Source organism: Chenopodium quinoa, unplaced genomic scaffold (genome assembly GCF_001683475.1).
Source record: "Chenopodium quinoa cultivar QQ74 unplaced genomic scaffold, ASM168347v1, whole genome shotgun sequence".
In the NCBI taxonomy this organism is placed as follows: Eukaryota; Viridiplantae; Streptophyta; class Magnoliopsida; order Caryophyllales; family Amaranthaceae; genus Chenopodium; species Chenopodium quinoa.
Window position 1 is genome coordinate 430,464 of NW_018743955.1, and position 11,734 is coordinate 442,197.

At 34.5% G+C, this 11,734-nt stretch overlaps 2 protein-coding genes across 2 annotated transcripts; both read right to left on the reverse strand.

Annotated features, from left to right (window-relative positions):
• Positions 1–243: 243 nt before the first annotated feature.
• On the reverse strand, positions 244–2,179 carry LOC110689086 (pectinesterase-like). Its single transcript, XM_021865818.1, has 2 exons — positions 1,399–2,179; positions 244–944 (listed from the first exon to the last, which is right to left on the reverse strand). Exons 1-2 carry the CDS (start codon positions 2,177–2,179, stop codon positions 244–246), a joined length of 1,482 nt encoding a protein of 493 aa, XP_021721510.1.
• A 1,859-nt stretch (positions 2,180–4,038) lies between these two features.
• Positions 4,039–5,307, reverse strand: LOC110689087 (uncharacterized mitochondrial protein AtMg00810-like). The gene has a single exon (XM_021865819.1). The coding sequence runs from the start codon at positions 5,305–5,307 to the stop codon at positions 4,039–4,041; it is 1,269 nt and encodes a 422-aa protein (XP_021721511.1).
• Positions 5,308–11,734: the final 6,427 nt, after the last annotated feature.

The window sequence follows — 11,734 nt, forward strand, 5'->3', positions numbered from 1 at the left end:
TTTTTCGATATTATTTAGAGAATATCTAACAAGCTCTAATTGTTTCAAAGTACTCTTTTTTTCCCATGTTAGAATGATATGAAATCAGGTTAAAAAAAAAAAAAAAAAAAAAAAAAAAAAAGAAGAAGAAGAAGAAGAAGAAATTAATAAAAAAAATTAAAATCATTTAACTAACACCAGCTACTCGAAGTATAACTTTGTACAGTAATTGTGACTCCAAAACAAAATAAATAAATAAAACCCTTAAATATTAAGCATGGTGGAGTAGTGTGGCACTCCAGTGGTATTAAGCCAAGAGCTAGCATTTACATAAAATTTACTAATAGTAAAATCTTGAACTTGGGCTGAACTTAACTGCTTGACACCATTCCATTTCACTCTCTTTTCTTTGGCTGCACCAGGCCCTCTATTTTCAAATTCGACGTAAAACAAAGTATCTAGCCCAAAATCACCGGACCATGGAGCCCAACCTTCATAATGAATGGCTTCATCGATGAATGATTGCATGATAATAGTTCGAGAATAATCCTTCCACGGTCGGCCTAAGAAAGCCCTATTTTTATCTTTAACTGGGTAATAATCAGGGTCCGCGTTAATGGTGCAATTTTGAAGGATAAATGCACCTGGACCATCGGATTGTAGTCGGCCTTGGGCCGTTACAATACATTGTTGATTTTCTAATGGTTTTCTAATAGCCATTTTGCAATTTTGAAAAATAGCCATTGCATCTCCGAAGATGAAATCTATTGTGCCAGTAATGGTGCAATGACGATAAAATTGACGTGATCTTACCGCGTAAAGAGTGTCTTGGTATCCATCAAAACGACAGTTGTAGAAGGTAGAGAAATCGGATACTAAGCGTATTGCCATTGCTTGATGCTTTGTTGGTCCTGCTGAGTTCTCAAAGCCTATGTCCTTGGCCATGAAACCATCACCTATGATATCTGCAATAAAATTATGTATTTTTTTTTTCAAAATTAACATCAAGATCATATTATACAAGGACTTTAAACCAATTTGTCAAAATAAAAGAAAAGAAAATGATTTATTCGTATTATACTTTCTATTTTGTCTTTGTTTTCTTAGAATATGCCCATAAACACACGTTAGACAAACCTTATTAACCATTAGTACTAATAAGATTTAATTGAACATGTTATTACTAATAAGATGAACAATGCATTATATAATAGTTAAAGAGACTATTTTAATTTTAATTTTTTTAATTTTTTGCTGATAGAGACTAATTTAAAACTAATAAAACACATAATTATATTTTTTAGAAACTAGAAACGTTTGTGGTTTTACATAGAACATTGTGTACAATAATTAAATTATAACACATTTTGAAGGTAAATGTATTTATTGTAACAAAATACTACTATAATAGATTCTTACCAACAGTTGAAGTTTTGAACGTTTGATAACCATCAACAAAGTTCTTATTTCCGGTGATCTTGGTTTTGCTATGTCCATCACCAATAAATATAACATTAGTGTTACTCTTATCAACAATAACATGCTCCTTATATACTCCTTCCTTAATATAGATCACAAATGCCTCCACATTGTTATTAGGAACTCGATTTATCGCTTCCATAATAGTCTTATATTGTCCACTCCCATCCAAAGCCACGGTCACATTAGGACGAATTTTCGTTGTTGGAAGCTTCATGATATGGCGTGTTTGATCATTAATCCAAGCAAGGAGTTTTTGCGATTCAGATGCAACCTTAGGTTTCGAGTCATCCATCAAACGACGGTGATGAAACACACGCTTAACATCAAAGGAACTTTTCAATGAGCTTAGCATAGAAACAATGCTTAAAGTATCACTAATAAGCTCCTTTGAAGTCTTTAATAAATTCTTCATCATTTGTCCTACATTACTAGTCGAATTTTCAAATGCATCAAAACAAGTTTCTTGGTACGTTAAAGCCCCACTAATCCATACCTTAAGATTCTCCATCAATTGGTCTAATTCTTTCAATTCAATGCCATTCACAGAATTCATTGATCTCTCTAAATCATTCACCGAGTTTTCGACTAATTCTTTGCAAATTTCAAGCCCTTGGATTGCTCTTGGATCATCTTTTGGTACATGTAAATTGGAGAACTTGTTAATGGTATCCAAAAGTTCTTTCTTTGTTGCATTGAAAGCTAACTTCAATAGATTCATTGGGTCACTTGTGTTGCTAGCAGCCGAATTAAGGGTTCCAATACATGTTTTTTTGTAATGTGTTGGATTACAAAGAGATTAGATGGCTTTATTTGATGTGGATAGCTCTTCATTATTGTTAGAAGGTTCGGTATCAGTATGGGGCTCATGGTGGTGATGGTGGTAGGTTTGCATACCAACCACCAATGCCGCTACCGTTCCGATCAACAACAAGAAAAAGGCAAAATATTGAGCAATCTTTTCCTTCTTTGCATTCTTATTTGTATCATTTTTAAGACTTGTGTGGTTAGGGTTAGTTTTGAAATATTTAAGAATGGTTTAGGAGAGAATTAAAGTATTAAAATTCAAAGTAGTCAAGTTTAAGAATTATATATACTTACAAAAAAAGATGAAGATAAAATGGGTGGTTGAAAATTGAACAACAAATTTGATAGTTGTAATTGAATCCAACAAGGTTACACTTACGTAAGAATAGTTGTTCGCGATATATGTATCCATGCATTGTTTCAACTATTACAGAATTTTGTTGATGTGTTGTGATGTTTATCTAAAATTATTCCCTATTTACATCTATGTTTTGGTGTTACTCCAAAGTTAGCAAACAAATTAAATTCAACTATATGACAAGATAAAAAGATATTTTTATGTATAGTCAAATTTGATTGATACACTTACATTGACTTTAATATCATCTCCAAACTGTTGTTTTTAGTCTTCTTCTTCAATTTAGGACATAAATTTAGAAGTAAAGTTTACATTTTTATTTATTTTTTTGTAAAAAAATTAATGTAGAAATTATGTTTAATACCCAAACTACATCCTATCCATTTATAATTAATCATTAATGTTCAATTCGTAGCCAATGTCCCAAAAACTATAAGTTTACTGGGTATATTTCTTGTTTAATTAAGTTTTTTTTTTTGACATAAATTGTTTAATTAAGTTGCTAAATCTACACTTTTTTTAAAAAAAAAAAAATTTGTATCTAAATATAGTAGGTTCATTTTGTAATTGAAACTCACTAGAAAAAAATGACATACTTCCTCCATTTTTTGATACTTGCAACACACCCTTTTTCACGGTATTTAAGAAAAGTAGGTCTTATGTGATTTAAAACACTTAAAATAATGGAGATAGATTGTTAAAGATTATAATTTAGTAGGCCATGAGATTATATAAAAATAATAGTACAACTTTTGACATAAAATACTTTCCAATTATGGTGTGTTGCAACTATTTTGACATTTCCATTTTAGGGAAGTATTGCAACTATATATAAACGGAAGAAGTAATTAAGAATCATGATAATAAAAAAGTCATTCTCTAATAAGATGACTATCTTACCGGATCAATAGAATAAAAGTTTTTGTTGATAATCATCAAACTTGAAGAACATGAAGCTTTTAGAGTGAGAAAGAAGAGAATTGTATTGATCTTAGAGAGAAGAAAAGAATATTCTGATCATTACAAAAGTGTGAGCTCAGCTAAAGGACTTATATACTAGCTATTACAATAAGCAAGAAGTTTGTTATAGAGGAAGTTTCTGGAATCAGTTAGTTATAACTAACTGCTGACTAGGCAAGCTAATTCTATCAAGGTGCAAATAGCTGGTTGTACTCAGATGCTTCAGTACCCCCCCCCCCCCTCAAGCTAGGGATGGTGGAATCAACTAAGCCTAGCTTGGAGCTCAGATAATTGTGCTGATAGACATGCAAAGTCTTTGTAAACAAATCAGCCAACTGTTCATGAGAAGGAAGATAAGACAGCTCAATCAGACCCTCCAAAACCTTATCTCTAGTGAAATGGCAGTCCAGCTCAATGTGTTTAGTCCTCTCATGCATCACTGGATTCTTTCCAATCTAAATTGTAGATTGATTGTCACAAGACAATTTGACAGGCTTCAAATCAACAATGCCTAATTCTGTAAGAAGTCTAACCAACCAAGTAACTTCAGTAGAGGCTGCAGCCATAGCTCTGTATTCTGCCTCTGCAGATGACATAGAGACAGTTCCTTGCTTCTTGGATTTCCATGAAATTGGGGAATTACCAAGAAGCATGATATAACCTGTCACTGACCTTCTGCTATTAGGATAGGACCCCCAATATGAGTCTGAGTAAGCTTTGAGAGTGAGTTGAGTTGTTGCCTGGAGTAGAATCCCTTGTCCTAGAGTATAAGCAACATACCTCAGGACATGATGCAAAGCTTGCATATGCTGAATTCTTGGCTGATGCATAAATTGACTTAAGCATTGAACAGCAAAAGACAGATCTGGTCTTGTATGTGTGAGGAAATTCAGCTTTCCCACCATTTTCCTGTATAAAGTAGGATTAGAACAAAAATCTCCTTGATCTGCTAAAAGTTTCAGTTTTTGTGGAAGAGGTGTTTTAGCAACCTTAGACACATCAAAACCAGATTCACTTATTAATTCCTTATAGAATTTTCTCTGAGTAAGAATTATTCCTTGAGGTAAATGAACAACTTCAATACCAAGGAAATAGTGTAAAATACCCAGATCCTTGATGCTGAAAACAGAATGCAAATGAGTCTTCAGAGCCAAAATAGCTTCATTATTTGTACCAGTCACAACAATATCATCAACATAGACTGCTAAAATAATAATATCAGGATCATTCTGTTTGAGAAATAAAGAATAATCATTCAGAGACTTCTTGAAACCCAACTTTTCAAGCTCAAGAGTTAACCTAGCAAACCACTGCCTTGAAGCTTGCTTAAGGCCATAGAGAGATTTCTTAAGCTTGCATACAAGGTTGTAAGGATTAGGCATTCCTTCAGGCATCTTCATATAAATTTCTTCATGCAAATCTCCATGAAGAAATGCATTATTGATGTCTAACTGATGCAAACTCCATCCTTTACTAGCAGTAAGAGCCAAGAGACATCTAATTGTAGCCATTTTGACTACTGGTGAAAAAATCTCATCAAAATCTATTCCAAAGATCTGAGTATATCCCTTAGCAACCAGTCTTGCTTTAAGTTTCTCAACAGTCCCATCAGATTTGAGTTTCACCTTGTAAACCCACTTACACCCCATAGCTTTCTTTCCCTTAGGAAGAGAACATAGTTCCCAAGTTCCATTTCTTTCCAATGCTTGTATCTCAGTTTGCATAGCATTTATCCAGCCCTGATCTTGAGCAACCTCAAAATAACTTCAAGGTTCTGTAATAGTAGTTGTCTGGGAAATAAATGTTTGCATAAAAATAGGCAGATCAGTGTAGTTAACAACATTACACCAATGAGAGCTGATAGAAGTGGCTGTGACATAATCTTTATGCCAATATGGAGTTTTGTGAGGCCTTGAGGATTGTCTTAAGGGTGGAGATGGAGAAGAAATAGTGTTTGGGATATTTTGAGGAGCTGAGGTTTGAGGAGAAGAAACAGGTGAAATAGGAGGTGTGGTAGAAAGAGTATTTGGAATTGTGTTTAGTGGAGATTCTGGATCTGTAGAAAAGAGAAAGGGATCAGGAATGATTTGAGAAGAACCAGGTGTATTTGGGGTGGCTATGGGTAGAAAAATAGGTGCTGGTGTTTGAGTTGCAGAAGAATGATAGGGTAAATGTTTCTCATGAAAGTAAACATCCCTAGATATGTTGAATTTCCTTGTCTCCAAAGACATGACCTTATAAGCATTCTGGTTAGGTGGATAACCAAGAAAAATACAAGGTTCTACTCTAGGATCAAATTTGCTTCTGTTTACTTTGAGTGTAGATACATAGCATAGGAAGCCACATACCCTAAGATGATCCAGATTGGGTTTGTGTCCATGTATCTTTTCATAAGGTCTGCTAAACTCAATAGAACTCAGAGGCATTCTATTAATAAGTGTAGACACCTAAAAATGTCTCCCCAAAACCGAACCCGATGATGAACACCTTTCACCGCCGTTATTGGTCGGGTTGAGTATTTAATCTTTGGAGTGCTTAAATGCATGTTTCTACCCAATACATTTCATAAACCAACCCAATTCCTAACCCATTTCACCAAACCATAACTTATTTTCCTCTTTTTCGTGCCTTTAAACCCAAAATAATTCATTTCGTGTCCTTTTTATAAAAACGTTTAGACCAGTTTATTTTGGTCCATAATTTGGATCCAATAGTTAAATGGTTGGATGGGGCTTGAAAAGAGCTTTCCAACGATATATTATAAGCCCAAATCCGAGTTATAACGAATAAGTTATGGCTAAAATACTAAACTGAGTCCAAACCGAACCTAAGCCCACCTTACCTACGACCCAATGATCATGTGGAGGGTCCAAAGGATTTAATCCCACTCCTAATCCAATTAGGATTAATTGGAAGCTTCTATAAGCTTCTAAAAGATCTTAATTATCATTTTTGAAAAGATAAGATTAAAGAGTTTGAAATAGAATAAAACTCCTCTAGTAATTCGACTCGAATTGAAAAACGTTCAAAGATAGTCAGAAATTATTTTCTTTCCTCACTGTTTTTATCTGATTCTTACATGGTTGGATAGCTCTTGAAATTATCTTTCCAATGATATATTATAATATTAATTCCGAGCTATAACGAAAAAGATATGAAATAAATACGAAACTTTATCCAAAACTGACACCGTCCCACTATTTCGGCCATATCTTTTATTCTACAAAATATTTTAATCTGATTCTGATTGGGTTAGAAAGTAGACTTCAAGGGCTTTCCAACGATATCTTATTCATCTTATTCCAATTTCTAGATCAAAAGATATGATAAAAACAAAAACCGCAAAAACTGCTGTCTATCGCAAGAGTTTTATCTGATTCGAATTCTTATCTTTTCTTGATTCGACCCCTCTTTTTTCCTATAAATAGAGGTCATATCTCCCCTTTTTCAATCATGAACAATCTTGATCATCTAATCCTTCTCTCTTCCTCTCATTTCCACCAAATATCATTCTCTCTCACCTTACACCTAAAATCATTCTCTTCTCCCTCTTTAACCTAATTTCTAGCCTTCTTATTCTTCCATAACAATTCCCCTAAGCACTCCAAGGAGTCCATATAATACCCGAAGTTCTATACTGAAACCAAGGCGTGAAAGGTATAATTGACTGAGGGTTTGGACCAAATCAACTCTACCTTTTATTTAATTTAATTATTTCCATTTGATTTATATTTATTGAAGTTACTAACATTTTATTCATGATGTAGCAATTTAAAGGAACGCGCGGAATGTGAGTAATTATTTTAATTACTTATTTTATTTTATATTGCTAGTATCATGATTAAGGCTATTATTATTTGATTTGACTAACGCTATTATTGTTATATTGCTTCTAATATTAATGTTTTGTTCTATTATTATTTATTGATCACCATATTGCATGTTTAAAGGGAATATGTAATTGAAAATCACGCATAATAAGATAATTTGGACGACCGGTTTAGGTTCCTTTTTAATCTTGTTATTTAATCAAGTGATCACCAATATTATAGAATTATATGTTGCATTAATATTCAACCAATTTAGCATAATAATAGTTTGGAGCAAATTGAATATTTTGTTTGTATGCCTTTGAGATCACAGGAATACTTTTCACAATAAGAATCGAGTAGAGGCCAATACGGGCGAATGTGACTCCATGACTCACTTCGTACCATCATCCCCGATCCTCCTTTCGTGGTTCCGAACCATATGGAGTTAGTAATCTCATGGATTATGAATGGGGTGTAACCTTCACGGGTCAATCATTGTTGCCTATCGTTGTCCCTTGATCGTGGTTGCCTTAAATGATCCGTGAACGGTTTACAAGTTCCTTAAAAACTTGTTGGCGGCTCCCTACTTTCCTTGTCCCTAATCGTGTCCCTAATCGTACATGTCAATTCCCACTTCCTATGAGTGCCAAGCATATTCACACCATGCTTTTACGTAGGCGCACTTCGAGCGACGCCTACAATAAGATGTGTAGCACAAAGCAAACATTCACCCCTAAGATAGACAGGAACATTAGACTGAAAATATAAGGCCCTTGCAGTCTCTAAAAGATGCCTATGTTTCCTCTCAATCACCCCATTCTGCTGAGGTGTATCAGAACAACTTCTCTGATGCAAAATGCCATACTTATTGTAAATCTGTAGAACAGGTCCTTCACATAGCTCCTTGGCATTATCTGATCTAATGTACTTGACAGAAGTATGAAATTGATTATATATCATTGCAACAAAATTATCAAGTACATTGACAGCACTACTCTTAGACTTCAAAAGAACAGTCCAAGTATGTCTTGAAAAATCATCTACAATAGTCAGAAATAAACTACAACCATCATGTGTAGAGACTTTATATGGACCCCAAGTGTCAATGTGCAACAATTCAAAGCTTCTAGTAGAATTATTACTACTACTAGGAAATGGAATTCTAATTTGTTTTGCCTTAGGGCAGACCTGACAGATAGTATCAGGAACAGAACAACTAGAAACAACATTAATCACATGATGAATCTTGCCAAAAGGAAGATGTCCTAAACGAAGATGCCATAACTTTGCCTCTTCAGATTTATTTAAAAGAGCTGCATCATCAATTGCAGGTTCTGGTTCATGTCTCTTCTCATGAACACTATTTTTCTTTTCCAAATGCATAAAGTCCAAAGTCCAATTTACCAAGAACAAGTGTACTATCCTGGGAAAGATCCTGGACCAAGCAAGTATCATGAGTAAACTTGATCTCACAATTAAGATCTTTACACAACTTGTGTGTACTGATCAAGTTGAATGTAAAATCTAGAACATGAAGAACATTCTTCAACTCTAAGCCATTTTGGAACCTGATTAGACCAATACGTTCTATTTTCACACTTTTACCATTAGCAACAGTAATAGTGTTTGGTGACTTAGTAAATTTCTCAAAAGAATGAAACAGATCAATGTTGCAACAAATGTGATCTGTAGCTCCTGAATCAATAATCCACTTAGAATTAGAGCAAGAGAGAAGACAAGTACCTGCCATGTGAGCTGAGCTGTAAGTTGAATGCACAAGATTATGTGCATTCACAGACTCAGTGGAAGGAGAAGACTGATCATGTGTCTAAGAATTCATTACTTCAATAAATTTGTTGTACTGCTGAGCAGAGAGATGAGTAGTCGCAACAGCTTGTTCAGAATTATCATCTGCATCATCACTATAAACAATTGCAGCAACTTTCCTTCCCTTGCCTTTATAGCCTGGATTGGCATTTGGATAGCCATGAATTTTATAACATCTCTCAACAGTGTGACCATTCAATTTACAGTAATCACAGAAAAGAGAAGAGAATCTTCTGGTATTATTAATTCCTCTTCCAAAACTAGAATTATAGCTTTGCTGTTGCTGTCCAGAATTGAATCCTTGAGTCTGATGATGTGAATTTCTATTCCAAGTATTAGAAAACTGAGGTCTGACCTCAGTAATTCTATTGCCCTGGATCTGATCAGTTCTTCTGTTATCTACAGCAAAAGCCATAGTGCTAGAATTTGCTGTGTTCTCAGCTAATAAACTGACATTCCTTTGCTTTTCTTCCTGAATAAGAAGCCTATAGGCTAGAGAAACATTAGGTAAGGGCTGCATCATTAGAATATTGGTTCTGACATTGGTGTATTTTCCATCCAACTTCATCAACAGCTGAATCACTCTCTCTTCCTGCTGCTGTTTGAAGAATTTCTGAGTCAGATTGCAAGTACATTTACCACAAGAACAAGTTGGAATAGGATTAATGCCAGAGATCAGATCCCAAAGAGCCTTAATAGCAGTGAAAAACTCTGCTACACGGGTAGATCCTTGTGACATATCACTCAAATTCTATTGTAATGAATACAACTGAGCACCTGAACTCTGAGAATAACGATCCTCAAGATCTTTCCAGATTTCTCTGGCTGTATTAAAGTATAGAACACTTCTAGCAATATTACGATCAAGAGAATTCAAAATATAGGCAATAATCATGGCATTACACCTATCCCAGGCCTGACTCTCAAGCAGATTTGTATCTAGTGGTCTAGCAAGAGTTCCATCAATGAAACCTAACTTATTTTTGCTGCAAATGCAATGATCATACTGCGTTGCCATTCATTGTAACAATCACCATTAAACTTCACAGAAACTAGAGGAGTAGCAGGATTTTCTGAAGGATGAAGAAAATATACACTAGCAGGATTCGAATTAAGAGTTTGAACATTGTTTTGATTCTGAGGATTTGCCATTGAATCAAAATGAACAACAAATCGGAAAAAATATGCAGCAAAAATGAGATGATCAAACAGAGAAATCGATCAAAAAATTGCAGAAGAAATGAAGGAAATCTAACGAAAATAAAGGAAGAAATGCCTGAATTAACCGCAGGAATCATAGAAGAAATCCAGTTGCTAGCTCTGATACCATGTTGATAATCATCATTCTTGAAGAACACGAAGCTTTTAAAGAGAGAAAGAAGAGAATTGTATTGATCTTAGAGAGAAGAAAAGAATATTCTGATCATTACAAAAGTGTGAGCTCAGCTAAAGGACTTATATACTAGCTATTACAATAAGCAAGAAGTTTGTTATAGAGGAAGTTTCTGGAATCAGTTAGTTATAACTAACTGCTGACAAGGCAAGCTAATTCTATCAAGGTGGAAATAGGTGGTTGTACTCAGATGCTTCAATAGTTTTCACATTCACTAAATTCCTAAGGGAATCCTAGCTCCGGCCGCTTGATTAATTGAATAGAAGGTATTTTATTCACTAATTCCCAATGGAATCTTCACTTAATTAATACTCCGTAGAATAGAAGGTATCATATTCACTAAAAGCATAATGGTAAGGGTCTTTCTTGGGTTGGAAATGAATTCATCAATTTTTCCATTATTGTAGTACCTGGTTATAAGGTGTGGGTCACAGTACCATTACCTAATGTGTAATGGTTTTAGCGTTATCTCTCTAAAGCCTAAGGTAACAATTACCCTTACTGTCCACAAACATAAATGAAAGGAGATAGGTTTAAGTGATTCATTTTCAAGGTTAAACCAAACAAATGAAAAAATAACAGTTAAATGATTCATTTCCTCTCTCTTGTTTGTTTCTTTTCTACTCAATTTTCAATATTAATACCATACACCCCATAAATCCTAAGGAAATCTCCCGCTTGGTTAAAGCTCTATTCTATTGAGCTGAACTGAAATGAACTGAATTAGAATATTGAACTAAGGGCCTATTCACTTCAGCTTAATTTCAATTCAGTTCAGTTTAGCTCCAATCAGCTCAGTAAATGTGAACATGCCCTAAGTTGAGTTAAACCAAACTGGCCTAAACTGAAAATAAATGAAAAGGAACAAGACCTAATAGCCTCTACACGGGAGTAAAAGGACTTCTTTTCCATTCTTGGTTTGGCTAGAGCAAGGGGATGAGAAATGAAAGGGCTTTGAAGAGAGGAAAGAAAGCCAAAAGAGAGATATAGAAGGTAATTAATTTAAAATAAATAAAATTGCTTTACAAAGGAAATTACCCCCTCTCAAGCACCTTCGGGGGAAGCAACAAAGGTAATGGCTGCTACCTAAGCTCTTTCCCTATCTTCTTAGTCCGGGAA